This window comes from Dermacentor variabilis, chromosome 9, assembly GCF_050947875.1.
Source record: "Dermacentor variabilis isolate Ectoservices chromosome 9, ASM5094787v1, whole genome shotgun sequence".
Lineage (NCBI taxonomy): Eukaryota > Metazoa > Arthropoda > Arachnida > Ixodida > Ixodidae > Dermacentor > Dermacentor variabilis.
The window spans coordinates 126,734,102-126,751,306 of NC_134576.1; the positions used below are offsets into that span (position 1 = coordinate 126,734,102).

The following is a 17,205-nucleotide window of genomic DNA, read 5'->3' on the forward strand; positions in this document are numbered from 1 at the left end:
TCTGTAATATCGAGAATGAAAGTTGATGATAGCAATTAGAGGCTAAATGAAAGGAATCGTTGCCAAGTAACAAGTTTTCAACACAGAATTGGCTTCAAGAAGGTTAAGATGAGAGGTTCACTTGAAAACTAAGCATGAATAAATAAGGCATTGGCATGCGGAACAGACAAGGACAAGCAATTGTCCTCGTTTGTTCCATGTGTGCTTGTCCTCGACTATTCCATGTGTCTATGTCTTATTTATTTGCACTTAGTTTTCCAGTCAACATGTCGGACCAACTAGCCCAACAGTTAGTAGTGCTTAGTTAATAGAAAATATGATGTTTAGGCAAATCCATGTACTGCCAGCCCATCAGTCTCTTGCTGGCCAAACAGGCATAATGGCAGCACCTGCAGACGCTACTAACTATGGCCAAATTTTCCTCATGTTATCTTAGTGTGAAGTTCTCTGAATTGCAGCTCTGGATTGTGCCAAACTTTTGGTGATTGCTTTTGGGGAAAGAACGTTGACAGTCTTGATGTGTACCGTGTATGCACCAGAGCTTTTCTGTGAACTCTTTTTGCTGCTGAGCATTAGGTGTCCCGGGTTGGATACGCTGCCAGGGTGGTTGAATACCAGTGAGGGCATAGTGCAAACACACTTGTGTCTTAGATTTATGCATACATTAAAAAAGCTTTCAGGGCTTAAACTTCTTCTGGAGCACTCCACAATGGCATTTATCCTGCCCTTTTGGTTGCTTTCGCATTCTGCATCCTTCTTGTGCTTGTAGTACGGTAGACTTCCATTAATTCGAGTCTGGTTAATTCAATTTTCGAATAATAAAACCCCGGGCAAAAGTCCTGGCCAGTGCCTGTACGTTTCTATGCGCTCCAATTTTCGTTATTTAAATGCTAAAATTGGCCTTTGCCGGATAATTCGAACTTGACGAGTCAGTATGCATGCACCTGACCCCTAGTGACCCCATAGAAACTCCTTTAGTGGCAGCATCTGTCTCGGTGAACCTTAGGTGACAGTGAATACGTTTAATGTGCGTCATCTGTCGAAAGCGCCCATTTACCACCTGCCCTAGAAAAATTTTCAAGCAATAACCCAAGCTCTCACAATGTTTGACTGCTATTTACCCAATTGTAGCGTGCTCTTTTTTTTTTTCCTTAGAAATTTAGGTCGAAAATTGTTTGCATTGGCGCAATCTGACAGGAGACCAAACCTGCCTTACTGGCGTTAATATGCTTTACCACATAACATGTATATATTACAGTGAACCTAACTATAAAACCGGTCACCATTGTGCAACACATTAGACCCTTGGCCATTATTTGTGCTAAAAAATGTTGCATGATTACATTATTTCTTTGTTTGGAAGCTTTAATTACATTTTTTCTTTGGACACATAGGAAATAGGTCCGCGTCAGGATCGTGCAAATGCTGCCAAATGAAGTGCTTGTGACATTCTTTTCTGCATCTTGTGTAATTCGACCCGCCAGATAATTTGATCAATTTCATTTGTCCCATCAGGGTCGAATCAATGGAAGTCAACTGTATAATGGTGGCAGCAGTTGACAGATGGCACCACGGGTACCGTCAGCAGTGTGCACAGGAGAACTGTGAAGCATTGCGTGTCAAGTCAGAGTTGTGAATTGGGAGAGTGGTTGCAGATGTGTGACATATGTGACTTGCGAATGAATGCAGTCCCATAGTTGTCGGCATTCGCATCCCATGGCGAGATACCCAGAGCCACTTGCTGCTCCATTAGCAGAGCGTGGCAGCGTTTCCCAAATACTCGCCAGAACTTCTAAAGTGTTTTCTTGCTTGCTGCCCCATTGCAGTGATTTCCCGGTGCTGGCATCGTCGGTGCCCTACTTTCAGTGTGATAATGACCTGCGAGCGTTCAGCCCCGAAGGACTTCACCTTGTGATATGTGTGCATGGTTTAGACGGTAAGTGCCAAGGGCATTTATTTTATTGAAAGGTGTTCACGTTGGCTTACCTGTGCGTGCTAGTCTGGCTTGAAGCTTTAAAGGAACGCTAAATAAAAATATTAAGCTAAGCTGTAATCGTAAATTTTGTTTTTGTAATAGCTGGGTGGCTGCTTTTGATGTGCGTGGAGGATTGGCAAGTGAGAAGCGACTACAAAATGAAAGATTGGTGGCAATTTCACCCGTAGATTTCTACACCAGGGTTGTTGTAAGGTGAAATTGGTCCAATCTGTTTTTATTCCAAATCGACCATTAGCCCTTTGTGATAAGTCAAATTGGCTTGGGTTCTGCCCATATAGGTGTGGCGTCCTCCCATATGGGCAGAGCCTGAGCCAGTTTGACTTATCACAGAATGCTAATGGCCAATTTGGATAAAAAACTGATTGTATAATTTTACGTTATACCGGTCCAGGTCACCGTAATTTTGTAGATTTCAGCAGCATCTGCTTGGATTAACCTTTCTTTTGAAGAAAAAAAGTCTGCCCGTATATCACAAAGAAAGAAAAATAGGCCATGGCATCCAGCATACATCAGCACTTTCATTGTGAAAGTCAAAATTAGCCGCACTTCTAAATATGAGAGAGGCAGGCATTGAATGGGGGATGCGTACACTCTCGTTGAGTATCTTTACTATGGGCACGTAGGTTTCATTCTTTGAAAACAGGATGACGAGCGCTGCTACCCAGAGACACAAGAGTGTTGTCGGGTCATTTTTGATGCGAGGGCATCCGATGGCTCATTGAGTGAGAAACCCGGTGCCCGTAACAACAAAACAGCACCTAAATTCCCATCGGCTGCAACACCACGTCATGTGTGTGCCTTGATGGAGCAGAGCAGGCGAAAGGCAACACTTGCTGCTGTGCTGGCACACCAGGTGTTGCTTGAGGGGGAGAGGGCGTCGCCACAACACCACGTCTCCCTTGCTCTCGGAAGCCTGTGTTATCCGTGTGTTCCTTGTCCGTGCAAGCTCTCGCCTGCGTTCCAAGTTTGTGTCGGTAATCCTACAAAGAAATTAATGTATAAAAAAAGACAGAAATGTTCGAAGGACGCTTAAGCTTTGCCTTTAAGAATAGAGTGCGACAGCATTCAAAGATCCCTGACTGCTTCTGGGCTTCCCAGTAAATGCAGCTTATGTAACCGTAATGTTTACCGGGAAGCACTGGCCGCGAACGCTATGGATGAAGGCAAGCTTTGTGGTAGAAGCACGGCCACTCGCATGGGCCGCGGATGTGTGGAGGTGAGCACCATCTGGATGGTGTTGCAAGGAACCGGGCTGCCACTCTATGTAAGGTCGAAACGCTGGAAGAGGGTTTTGTGTTTGAGTTTGCGCGTAACAGAATTATGTATTCTCGTATAGTCAAATTACAATCCGGCACCATCATGCCTGTAGGTTGAGTGCAAGTCGTACTTCGTGATCTTTCTGACGCAACTTCAATTCATTTCAGTAACATCCTTGTGCTACACGGAAGGCCTGCATAGTTGGGCATGCGTGGTTCGGAAATATTTTTCGCTCACAAGACAGTCGAGGCTAGATGCGGGGCACCGACGGTGGATTTTCTCCGGCACGGGGCCCTTAACGCTATCGCATTACCGTATTTACTCGAATCTAGGCTGCCCCCGATTCTAAGCCGACCCTCAAATGTCCAAAGCCAGAAAAAAATTTAAAAACTTACCTCGAATGTAGGCCGTACAAAAAAGTGAGGTTCACGAAATGAAAACAGCATTCATTTTACATGAACATGCCGAGCTCGCTCTACGTTACCATCGCTGCTAGACTCGTCGCTATAGCCCAGACCACACGCACGCTTGCGGACGCGCACCCGCACGCGTCGAAACGTGGCGCGATGTCAGGGAACAGCTCCTCTCTGTTATCGCACACTTGTTTGCCTTAATGTTGTCATCTCCCCATTGTGGCACACGCAAAAAGTGTCTCCGTTGCTCCCTCCAACGATGGACGTTTTTCTCATCGATGCTGAAGTCCCGCCCAGCTTGACCATTTGACGATGCCTCTGTGTCTAGCACAACTTTCCGTTTGAAAGCGGCGCTATAGTGGCATCACCTGTTTGGTGCCATTACGATAACGTCACACGACGGGCCAAGCCGCATGCCAATACGACCCGCAGGTCAAAATAGCGACGTCGCTCTATTACTTCAGTAGTCCTTTCTCTGTACTTCAGTTGGCTACTCACGCAGCTAATAGCGGCTGCGATGCTGACTTTCCTAGATGGCACTAGCTGTGCACCATATTTATCATTTTCAATTGCAAATTGGCGCATTTTTTTAAATCCTTGAATCTAAGCCGACCCTAGAGTTTGGTATATGATTATTTGATAAAAACTATCGGTGTAGATTCCAATAAATATGGTATTAAGTTCGAATGAAAAAACATTGCTGGTAGTGATTTTCAAACCTACGACCCCCATGCTCAGAAGGCAAGTGTTTTATCAACTGGACTAAACCAGTGCCTCTTAGATAGCAGGCCTGCCATTTCTGCTTTATGACATCACGCTGCTTGGATCGAAATTTCTATTGCCAAGCTCGCCGCGACGAAAGGGGTGATGTCACATTCACCGTGGCTCACTCGGGAGCGCCCTTATTAGATTCTGTGGCAATCGGGCAAAGTAGCATCACGTCATGGATCAAAGTGCATCGTGCTTATGCTATCTGAGAGGCATTAGCCAAGCATCTCAATACGCTCGCTTGCCCGCGAGGAGTTCATAACTCGGAAGACCGCTCAGCGATGTTCAATTGGACATTAATGCTTTTGCATTCATAACTCGTAAGGAGTGCTTAGGTGTCCCTGGATTTTTTTTTTATTACTTTGTGGGGTTTTTTCAGAGCCTGAAAAAAAAGATGTGTAAAGGTTAAAGTGATGTGAAGAACTTCACTTGGTGGTTCTGAGCACTCTTTACAGCTATTCAAATACCACTTATGCTATAAAATTAGCATATTTAAATTTAACTAATTGTCTAAGCAATTGCACTTAAACATAATCACCTGGTTATACACGACTTCAAGGAATACACCATTGGTCTCATTCGTTGAAGGTGTGCTATCATTTCTTTAATGTTAGGTTCAAGTTACTGGAAACTCTCGGTATAGCATCATCCTACTGCCTAATCTCATTGTCACTCCTCGTAACCGCCCCCCCCCCCCATTTTTTTTGCTTTTTGCTTTTCCCCATCCTTCTAAGCATAGCACTGTAGGCCAGAGGGCATTTACCTCAGGCCGACCTGTCTACCATTTCTCAGATTTAAGTTCCCTCTCTCTCTTCTTTGGTAATGCTTGAAACTTTGAACTTTATTTCGTATCTGTACAACATACAGATGACAGGGGCACTGAAAGCCACAAATTCGGCTTGACTAGGTCTGTGATGAGGAACTGCTTGAGAAACGTGCCTCTGCTTCGTTGTGCCTTTGCTGACGCTGAGAACATGTTACGAAATTCTAGTTAGCCGTCACGGTGACATTTGCTATTGACATTTTGCTATTGAACTCGAGGTCGCGAGTTCAAGTCCAGGCTGCGGCAGTCGCATTCCGATGAGGGCAGAATGCAAAGATGCTCGCGTGGCGTGCATTAGGGGCACGTTGAAGAACACCCCGGGTGGTCAAAATTAATCCGAAGTTCCCAACTACTGCATGCCTCGTAAACAGATCGTGGTTTTTGACATGTAAAACTCCAGAATGTAATTTCAAATTTTCTTTTTTTTTTGCATTTTAGAGGAGTGGTGACAGAATACAATGGAAGCTTTAGTGAAGTAGTGGAACTGCCCTCTCTCAGGTGCAGTCAATGACGAGCATCGAGATGAAAATTGTGTGCTCGTGAACAGGGGCCACAAAAATGCCGTTTGTTCATGTTGTGCCTGTCTTCTGTCTTCTTATTACTTCTTTATTGTCTGTTGTTCTTGTGCCTGTGCTTCTTCTTAACATTGTTGTGCATAAGCGGCAAGATCGCAACAGCTGGCTTGTGCTTAATAATTTGGAACTGCTTCATCTTGCCTCACGGTATTTGCTGCTGAGGCCTAGTCATGTGTAACGTCTAAATGGTGCTGCTTCTCTCGTTTGCTCTTTGGGACGCAGGAAACAGTGCCGATTTGAGACTGGTCCGCACATACCTTGAGCTGGGCCTGCCCATGGTCAACTTTGAGTTCCTCATGTCTGAAAGAAATCAGGTGACTGACTCTTTCACAGCTTCCTTTCTTCAATTGTGCATGAGTGAGGAACTGATGATTATCAAGCAGATAAAAAACTAAACAAAATTCAGCTGCTTAGCAGTATGTTATTCATATTAGGCATGTTTTGTGTTTGTACTGAGCATCGCATATAGTTGTGTTACTGCTGGAAGCTCCATTTTAAGGTCTCCTTAATAGGATTGGACTATACTTTGAGACAATCATTCTAGAAGAAATAAGAAGCACAGATGTGTCATTCCCATATTTTTTCCAATGATTCCCCAATAGTATAGTGTCACTGATACTGACAGCCACTAAATAGGTTAAACTAGAGTTTACTAGCACCAGCTCATCACATTCCTTCATCATTGTACGTTGTGTACAATATTGTTCTGGTGGTGAGATTTTTACAGTGATTTTAGCATAGTGTTTTAGCAATGCAGAGCTTTGGCCTGTCCACAAATGTACTGCAGTTTATGGATTACAGCCAAACTTTGATATAACATGAATGTAACGAATTGTTGTCTATAACCATGCAATCTGAAATGTTTCTTGCTGATATCAGCATGTAATTAATATATGCTTATAATGAATGCCAAATAAACGTATGTTTGTCAGATGCAACTTCACTATAATGAGGCTCAACTATTCTGGAATCACTGATATGGATGCAGGCAGTATTGCTGGTGGCACCATCTTGTGACAATCTTATCAACTAAGCACATAGTACTATAATTGCAGTGGCTTCATTCTGCTTATCTACTGATGCTGATGCAAACGTGTCCACAGCAACAATAATTAGCGTATAGTGGACTTCTGTTTTGTTTTCCCCTTCTGCTAGAACAATGACGCAAAACGAAAAGACATTTATGCATGGTGGTTGAAAAAGACATCACAAGAGGGTGCTTCCAGTGCTGCTCCTTCTGTCATCGGTGCCTACAATGTCCTGGTATTAAAGAAAAACCAAACTCTAATGCACTGTTTCTGCGTTCGCGCTCTTAAGAAAAATTACGCAGCCATAGTTGCAATGCAAGCTGAATTGTCTGAACTGTCCAGAGTAGCATGGAGCAGCATTTTTCATAGCGGAAATCCTTGGGAACTTTCTCATTGCTTGTTATTCTAATTATTTGCTTTGCTCATTACAGGGTGAAACTTTTGAAGATTTTGAAACCATGACAGACCGTCTTGTTTCTGAAATTAGCTACCACATTGAAGTGTTCGCTCTGAAGCCAGCGAAAATCAGGCAAGTCCTATGTGATAATCTTTCATGTGAGTGTTATTGTTTCTTATGAGGCTCACTATTGTTGTTTGCCTTTGTCTCAGTGAGCTTACTTAGAAGCCATAGTTTTAAAGAAATACTGAATGGCTAGCTCTTAGGTTCCCACCAGCTGCAGACATGTGAACAAACATCTACCCAACAAATAAATAATTTTTGTTTCAGTTATATACGTGCAACGTAAGCACATAATGTGAAACCTAGTGCCTAAAGGAGAGAGTGGTCACGATTGAAGGTGCTCACGCTTTCTTTTTCTTCTTTGTGATGCTGTAGAATTCATGTTTAATGGGCACATTGAAGTTTTTAAGTGCAAACTAACACTTTCTTGATGATGCTGATGTTGTTGAAGTTAATACTTCACTGACACAGGTCTTGTGGGAGCTGTGTTATAGTATAGTGAGTGGCAGAGTTGCAGAGTCGCAACTTCTGAATATAGAATAGATTTCGGTGTCACTCTGACTTTCGTTTTTTTTTAAAGCTCGGTATGTAAACAAAATTGTAATGGAATCTTGCCAAGTTTATTTCAGTCGTAATTGAATAGGAATGGAATGGCTTCATTCCCCTGAATGTTTACGGGGTACCTTGGGAGCATCATGTGCGTGGACGGGTACTTTCCTGCCAAAGCTTCAGATTGTTAAAGCTGTTACTACCTTGTGGCAATTTGCCAGAATTGGAAGGATGAACTGTTATATGCGGGCATAACTGGAATGGGAGTTGGGTTGGACATCCAACTCCAGTTAATTGAAACGGATGAAACTGTCGCTGCGCCATTCAACACAGTGGAATACTAAAGGAATTTGTAGCCCCATTCCACAGCCCTGGCACACGCACGCGTGCATGGTGCATCCGTGTGTGTGTGCGTGCGTGCATGCACAAGGAGAGGGGGGAGTTGGTATTGAGGGGGGCCTTGCTATTGCAATTGGTCTGTTCTGTTGCGTGCTTTTCTTTACTGAATTGATTTGGTTGATGCTCGAGCACTTACGCACCGATTCTTTTCTGTGCAGTTTCATCGGCCATTCGTTAGGAAACATCATCATCCGCAGTGCGCTGACTCGACCCGAGATGAAGCCTTACCTGAACCTGCTGTGCACGTTCCTCTCACTCTCAGGCCCTCACCTCGGCACGCTGTTCAACAACAGTGGTCTCGTCAACATGGGTCAGTTTGAGTCGAATCGATTCTTTGGCTTTGCATGGTTTGCCTTCATCAGCTCAAAGCAGGCTGTGCAAATCTTAGATAACCCAGTAACATCCTGGGGTGTCCCGAGTGGGCCCCCTCGGTAAAATCACAATCTCGTCATGATCAGCCTAATTTATGTCCCCTGCAGGACAAAGACACTTCCCCTTTGCTCCTTTTCTTGCAACAGCTGCCTCCATCCGCTGTCTGTAGATTTCCTAACTTCATCGCACTGCCTAAATTGCAGGAAGGATAGTGTGCTGAGCAAGTTTCTATTCCATCCTTTAGGTAAACAGTGCAAATAATAGCATGGCAGGAAGGAAGGTGGACACAGCACCGACTATCATTGGTTCACTATTCTGTGTCTGTGTTCCTTTCCATCGTATCATTTTAACGCGATAGCGTTAAGGAGCTCGTGTCGCAGAAAAGCCGGTGTCGTCGGCGTCCGCGGCGTTGGCCGTGAGCGATAAATCACGGCAGGCACTTCATAAATAAAAAGCAACTTCCAAGATGGGCTGGGTGGGAATCGAACCAGGGTCTCCGGAATGTGAGACGGAGACGTTACCACTGAGCCACGAGTTCGATGCTTCAAAGCGGTACAAAAGCGCCTCTAGTGAACGCAGTGTTACCTTAGAAACGAGCTGTTTCTAAGGCTCAGGCGTGCGTCGCTTGCTGAGGCGCGTCGCGCCGAACGCTGCGTTGCTCGACGCTCACCGCGTCCGATGCGGGGCGCGTAATCGCTGCGCCGTAGCCCAATACCCCTTGGCGGGTTGACGGGAACGCTGTCGCGTTCCACTCTTGAAGGCGAAGCTTAAGCGTCCTCCAATTTTTTTTCACACTGTTTACCTAATTCTCTGCTATCCTTAACGGTGCTTTCTGTCTCTTGGCACCCATTCTGCCGCTCTAATAGATTGCCATTTAGAGAGAGAGAGATATACGAACTTTAATGATATGCTGGAGACGCTAGCCTATCTGATTGTCTGGCATTCTACTGCAGGTACTTGGTGATAATTGCAGTATTCGCAGTGATCACATAAACCCACAAACAGCACATGCAGGCACACGCACACATACGCAATGAAGATAGTCACAAAGTTTCCTCAGGACCTGGGGACCCCAGAAACACTGGCAGGTCTTTCGTGGCGGGTCATGTACGGGGTGGCGTTTTTCCACAGGCTGAGAATGTGCCACAGCTCCAAGCTCGAGTCGCACCGCGAATGCGGTGCCGCCTTCAAAAGTCTCTGTGTCAACTAGTGGTAGCGGTCACACAGAATGTTCCATGGGAGCACCGCACACAGAGCACAACGGTTCGGTCCAGCTAGCTGCTCCATGCAGTCTCAGTCCTCTAGTCTGTACACTAGTGGTATCTTCGGGACATCCTAAAAGCAAGCCCTTCAGAGTCATTTCAGTACGTTTTCAAGTATCATACTTCGCAAGGTTGTTTGGGTACTTTATTGCGTAAAATGCTTTGGCATGCCACTTGTAATCCGTTTCTAAACGTCTTTGCATGCATCGGAGTGAACAACGTGCCTCTGGGTGCTCTTGTTGGCATAAGCACTGGGCCAAGCGATGTGCAGCAAAGGCACGGCTACGTCACTTGCTGGAACAAACAGATCCATATCAAAAAGAATCGGTTAATTTCAAACTATAACGACAGTTTCCTTGGTAACGTTTTAGCTCTCGTTGTTACCAGTATTAAGCTCAACAAAATATTTTCAGGACAGTCCCCTCCTCCCCACCCCATTGTCCCCAGAAAATACCCAAAAAGGAGATTCTTTTGCCGCTTAGGCTGTTGTCGGTCCCAGTACATGCTGAAGGCATTGCAGAATATGCGGCAGCATTCATACCAAAGATGTCCTGCTGACATTGAGTGTTGCCTGGGTAGATTTTGGTATTGTGCTTGTAAGCAGCCTAAGAACTTCACAGAAGAGCTAAGCAGACTGTTATTGCTGTCTACCATATTAATGGAATCAGCGCCCGCAAGACTGGAGTTATTATATATCACTGGGGGAAACCCTTTCATCCTGCAGTGGACATAAAATAGGTTGATGCTGATGATGATAAAATAAATTCTTGGAGATTGCTGGTCGTTGCATGGCCAGCTTTTGGCTGAAACTTGGGGAGCAGCGGAGTGCATGACTCAGTACATTTTGCGGATTTGATCACACAGCACAGATGAAACCACTTATTGAAACACGAGTGATAGATAACATGGCAACAAATACAATCTATAGAAATTGCCAACTTTGAAATAACTGTGATGTCTTGACAAAGCGCATGTTCTTAGAGTGACAGAGCAAGGTTTAACTTCCAGTCTGTAATCATATAAATCAAGTAATCTAATTTGCAATCACGTTAAGAGATGACTGAGCATTCTTATTTCTCAGAGAAGCAAGGGGCTATTGCTGCATGGTGGCTAAGTTGCGCGTTTCAGCTTGACAGAGCTCTGGCCCCTGTAGAGTTCAGTGACAAGTGTGAACAAGCTTGCACCCATAAGCCAGGTCAGCATGTGATTGGCAAAGACGAGTATCGCAAGCATAAAACAAAGACTTCGCTCTAGAAAATACAACATGTCAATTGTAAATAGGACACACAGCAGTGCAACAACAAGAAAAAGAACAAGTCGGCAGAAAAAAGGGCTTAACGATAACACCATTAAAACATAGCATCAATGCTTGGCACCAAAATAAACTGGTCACCCACACTAAACTGCGACAGAACTCGCATGAAGAAAATGCACAAGATAAGGTCTAAAGAAAATCCTATGGCCAACGAGCGCACAGGAAAGATTGGTGAAATATGGCACCAACTACTAATAGTCACGGCGTTTATTCCAAGGTCGGCATAATGATTTAAGGGTGGCGAGGATTGACTGTCGGGCTAGTTAGTTCGTAATTTTAATGAAAGTGCTACCAGACTGGACAAAACAAGAAAGAGCACATGGACACTGTGCTGTTTTTATCAGCGCTGCGTTGCTATCTGGAATGATAGTGACTGATCACCATAGTTTATGTTGCAGAATCGTAGTACATGCCAAGGATTATGTTTCATCATTAACTTGTACAGATAACAAGCACGGTGAAGTATATTGCACCAAGTTGAAATGCGATCCTGTCTTGCTTGCAACCTTGCGTGTCCTTTGCATCATCTCTGATATGTGTGCGTAGTTCTTTGGAGAGTCCCTGACTGCACCTGTACCTTGTATAATCGTGTGTGCATTATAATCAACTAAATATGGCAATATTTATGAAGTGGAGCTTTCTTTGTCTGCCTGCCGCGTTTGGTGTGTCTGGGTGCTGTCTGACCAAGTCAGTGGGGCCGATACCACAGACTGTGCAATCAAAGGTAGTGACTCACTAAGCTCATCCTGTCAACAGTGCACAATATGCTTCCTCACATGGGTTTTAGAGCCATTATACGTTTTCTGGGACTTTGAGTGCTGGAAAACAAACTGTGCGTGCTGGTCACTTCATATCCTGTGCCCAGATCTGCTAATTCTCATTAATTTTCCGTCAGGTTTATAAGTTTGGGCTCAGTTTACGACTTTGCTAATGGTGCGTTAAATTTTACAGAAAAGTACTGCGAGTGAAAAAGCTCACATTGTTGATCCTTATACCTTCTGATTGTGATTGCATGCCGGAGTTACACTTGGTGTGAGCAAGTTTATACAGACAAGTTACTGAACCTGTTGAAATTGGCACAAGGAGGATTGCTGAGAAAGTCATTATGATCTATAAAAACAATATGTAGCTTGTCATTTCTTGCTACTCCAAGTTTGCTGCTGCTTGTGTACTGCAACTAAAGTTGTGCAATCGTTAATGAGATGTGTATGTATCCCACAAAAGGCATGTATCGTGTCTGTGAGGTTTTATGAATTTTAGGGTTCTCAGGTTGGCTGGTATGTGTACCACTCGTTTCAACAGCTCATTTTTTTTCTCGCTTCCTTCGGCAGGCATGTGGTTTATGCAGAAGTGGAAGAAGTCTGGCTCCCTGCTCCAGCTGGCCATGAAGGACACGGCTGACATTCGGCAGTCGTTCCTCTACAAGCTCAGCCAGAAGCCTGGTTCGTACCCGCCCGCAATATCCTCCTGCCACTGCTATACTCGGTACCATTGAGCCTCGTAATGAAGTCGCATCTGACACAAAAGTACCTTTGTTATATCCAATATTTGTTATAAGCACTTAGTGATTACACATAGATAACGGTGAGACAGATTTTATATCTGCTTGGTTATATCCAATAATTAGTAGTTCTATTGATGTTCATCATATCAAAATTTGACTGAAGCCATTTGCAGCTGCTTTCTCGATTGTTCACTCGTGGCAAAATCCCCGTCAGTGCCAGGTGTGAGTGGAAGTGGGTGTAAGCTTTAAGCTTGCTGTCCCTGTTCACAAATATACAAATAAATTTGTCTCTAGCACTAGGCAGTTTTTCTGAATACAGAATGAATATGCAGGGTGGTGCTTAGAACTATGTCCAGCTCACATCTAGCAAATTAAGGGAGGACGTGGGGTTCGAATCGCGAAAATCACAAGAAAGATAGATTCTTGGAAACAACATGCTTGGTATCTGCAATGCCTAATCTATGCTGTATCAAAATGGTTTGACTGAAGATGCTCTAAAAGGTCCAAAAGAAATTTGTCAGTGTGCAGGGCGAAAAAACATGCTTTAAAGGTATCTTCACAAATCAGTGGGTTTTCAAGCTAACTACTATGACCTGCGCTTCCGCTGATACAACGATACAATTTTGACACAAAGCACTCATTAAAAAGTTTTAGCTAGTCGACTTTTTGCAGAGATGCCAGGTTATGGTGAATGTGGACGGCAGTAACAATGCTGGTTGCAACCTGTTGTGATGCTTTGCCTAATAACATGAGAAACGCTTTTGTATTCAGTGGGTGTTCTTGTCAAAGCAATATAAAGTAAAAAGGACTGCAGTTTGTCAACTGCATCACTGCTGAAACTTTACGCTAGCAGATACCGTATCTACTCGAATCTAGGCCGGCGCCGATTCTAAGCCGGCCCCTGAATGTCCAACAGCAGAAAAAAAATTTTAAGAACTTGCTTCGTATGTAAGCCAAACAAAAAAGTGAGGACAACGTTCACAAAATGAAAACGGTATTTATTTAATCTGAACATGCCGAGCTTTCTAAGTCATCATCGCTGCCAACCTCGTACGCTTGCGGACGCGCATGCGCACACAGTGCGGCACGGCTCGTATGCGTCGAAACGCGGCGCGATCTCGGTGAACAGCTCCTCTCTGTTATCGCACGCTTAGCTTCCTTATCGCTGTCATATCCTCATTGCGCCACACGCAAAAGGCGACTCTCGTTGCCCCCTCCAATGACGGACATTTTTGTCATCTATGCTGAAGTCCCGCCCAGCTTGAACGTTTGACGATGCGTCTGTAGCTAGCACAACTTTTCGTTTGTGGCATCACCTGTATGGTGCCACTATGATAACGCCACGCTGCATGCCAATACGTAGCCACGTTACCGATACAACACAGGTCAAAATGGCGCCGTCGCTCGTGTACTTCGGTTGGCTACTGGCGTGGCTAGTAGTGGCTGCGATACTGGCTTTTCTAGATGGCACTAGCTATGCACCGTATTTATCATTTTCATTTACAAACTGGCGCGTTCTTAAAGATCCTCAAATCTAAGCCGACCTTAGAGTTTGGTATATGATTAGATTTGAAAAAAAAAAAAGCTATCGGCCTAGATTTTAATAAATACGGTAAGTAGCATATGGCCAGTTACTGCAATAATAGCTCTGTGTTCTTCCGGGTTGAACTGTGCCGCAAGATGGCGGACTGACCCAGCCTGTCACATTAATGCCCCCCACCGGTAACCCGCCATTCTGAGAACGGTAATTATGTATATGTACAACTCTATATTAACATTATTTGGTTGTGCTTACATATGTAGCAGTGTCATCGATCATGCCACATGTGGTGCCAGATGTGTTCTCATTGTGCCTCCTGTCGCGTTGCAGGGTTGGAATTTTTCAAGCACGTGTTGCTCTTCGGGTCTATGCAAGACCGTTACGTGCCCATCCACTCGGCAAGGATTGAGCTCTGCAAGGCAGCAGTCAAGGACGCGACGCCAATAGGTAAGCATACCTTCCAACCCTAAAATTTTCCCTAAAGCTTACGAATTGCGGCTTGTTGTATGATTTTACTGTTTCACCAAGTTTTACGAAAAAATTCTGCAACGAACAGTGAGAGAGGCGAGACCGAACGAAAACTGTCAGCATTGGTCAGCGTCTGAAGAAAGGATGACATAAATTTAGCTGGATGTTCACCGTGATGGGATATTTGCACAGCTGCTCAGTAGGAACCTTAATGTGTCTGCACGCAGCGCTCTTGCCAGCAGTGAAAGTCGGGAATGCTGCCCTGGCTCCGGCAGAGCCGACTGAGTGTAACATGAGCATGCGTCTACTTGGCTTCATCACTTTTGGAGCTGAATGCGCTTCCCATCTCTGGAGGCCTTCTAATCCTCCACGTGCAAGCCATGCATGCGCCGTCGATTGCAGAACAGCACGAAAGTGCCGACGCCATTGGCAACTGCGTAAATGCGCCTCAAGCGTTCGTTTGATTGCTGTCACAACGAAACAGTTTTTCGCTTGTCAGTATTTGCCACGGCATGTTTGTTGCAGCTTTTGTGCTGTGTCCAAACGTAAATTCTTGTGAATGAAGTATGGATGCCACCTCTGAAAAGGCGTGCGTTCAGTGCAAGCTTTAAACAAAATGCGGGTTGTTCCCCCACCTCTCCCTCCTTGCTACATTGATATTTCTGTCATTGCGTCGCCTGGTCAAACTGGTATATTTAATGCGAAGCATGCTTGTTGAGTTCAACCGACTCGTCTGTAATGGCTGTAGAGCCGGCATCTGGCTGCTGGTTGTTTTCGTGGGCCGATCTTGAAGGTGGCGCAGTCTAAAAAATTGGGTCGTTCGCACGGGTAGGTGCCGTCAGGTATGCGCAGACTTCGTGGCGGTGGCACCAGAAGGCGGAGCAGACGGAGACGCGGGAGAGTAGTTTGGCAAGCCTAGCACATGACATGTCTGGGCTATTCGAAATGTTTTTATGCGTCCATCTATCAATCAAGTCAAATAATGAATAAATCAAAAGTTTCTTGCATTGACTTGTCGTGCACTGGTGCTTCCCTCAGGGGCTGCGTACAGGGAGATGGTGAGCCACCTTCTTCGGCCGCTCGCCAGCAAGCCCGACATCAGCCTGGTGCGTTACGACGTGCACCACGCGTTGCCCAGCTCGGCCAACTCACTCATCGGCCGTGCTGCCCACATCGCCGTGCTCGACTCCGAGCTCTTCATCGAGAAGTTCATGGTGGTCACGGGTCTGAAGTACTTTGCGTGAGACACGTCCTTCGCTTCTCCCCCCACCCATTCCCCCCCCCTTTTTTTTTGTAATCCCAGACACACCGAGATTATTTTATACAACTGTGCTTACTAATCGTGATCATGGTGCTTGCCTACGCCCCTTGGCTGCACGAAGGTTTTTTTTTTGTGTGTGTGCGTGTGTTACATTGAAAGGAAGCTTCGTTAGAGGCCAAGCTTAACCTGCTAACTCTCAAGTTCTGTCCTGGAAAAGTTCGAAATTTGTTAATTATTTTATTTTACTCAGCAAAATTTTTTCCAGGTTATTGGGAAAGGCACAAGCGTAGTACATCTCGGAGCATGCAAAACTGGTGACTTCTTTGTCTATTCTATTTATTTTGCACTGCCTTTCTTTTTGTCTTCTTCCACAACATGAGTAATGTTCTGCGGGAAAAAAAACTACTAATTGTACGATTTATACACTTGTCCAATGAAAACATTGAATAAGGTGTCAGCAGAGAGCTTTTCTGAATGCATGTAAAAGGCTGCAATAATATTATTCTTAACTTTCATGGCAGCAAAAGAAATGCTAACTTCGAAGGGATTACGCATGATTGCCCAAGGCCAGCAGTTATTTGTGGAATGAGCTGAGGCGCCTGACTGGTTACGGGAGGGCAAAGCGCTGAGAACAATTGCAATTCGTTCTTGGTAATACTGGCACAAACTGACGGGACAAAACCAGCATGGGTTTGGGATTAAAGGGTTAAGTTTCTCTGTCCAAATTATCGGAGACACGATAATGCCCTTGTTAGACAACCACGAAGCCAGCTTTGATTCAAATGAGTCGTATACTAATGAATAGCATAAGTGGCACTTTCATCAAGACCCTTAAGTATCTTTAAAACATGGTGAAAATTGTTTCAAAGTGTTTAAATGGCTAGCATACAGCTGTTACTTCCATATTGCACATAAAAATTTTATAAATTTCTCTTACAGTCCACATCCGTTACAATGGACCTTCATACGACAAAACTTTTGGATATGCAGTAGTACCTCGTTAACTTGAAGTAGTAAAAACTGGGGAAAATTTCAAGATAAGCAAAGTTGTCCAAAGCCCGGCCTTTACATGTTTCCTGCTTGAAATTTGCTTCAATGACCCATGTTTTGCTAGGTCCTGTTTATGAAGCTATGCTTTGTCATGTAAACGAACGGAAGGCATAGTTTGTTTGTTTTAAAGTGTTTTAATGTATATTATAGAGTTTTGTTATTTGT

General features: G+C 44.5%; 1 protein-coding gene across 3 annotated transcripts in view; it reads left to right on the forward strand.

The window, feature by feature from the left end:
• Nucleotides 1-17,205, forward strand: part of LOC142557438 (protein FAM135A) — a 51,945-nt gene that overhangs the window by 25,590 nt on the left and 9,150 nt on the right. For all 3 annotated transcript variants that reach the window (XM_075669286.1, XM_075669288.1, XM_075669287.1), the window contains 7 exons: nucleotides 1,827-1,936; nucleotides 6,055-6,146; nucleotides 7,292-7,389; nucleotides 8,427-8,578; nucleotides 12,549-12,659; nucleotides 14,592-14,708; nucleotides 15,768-15,969. In XM_075669286.1, the coding sequence (XP_075525401.1) occupies nucleotides 1,827-1,936; nucleotides 6,055-6,146; nucleotides 7,292-7,389; nucleotides 8,427-8,578; nucleotides 12,549-12,659; nucleotides 14,592-14,708; nucleotides 15,768-15,969 (882 nt within the window). The remainder of the gene's footprint in view (nucleotides 1-1,826; nucleotides 1,937-6,054; nucleotides 6,147-7,291; nucleotides 7,390-8,426; nucleotides 8,579-12,548; nucleotides 12,660-14,591; nucleotides 14,709-15,767; nucleotides 15,970-17,205) is intronic.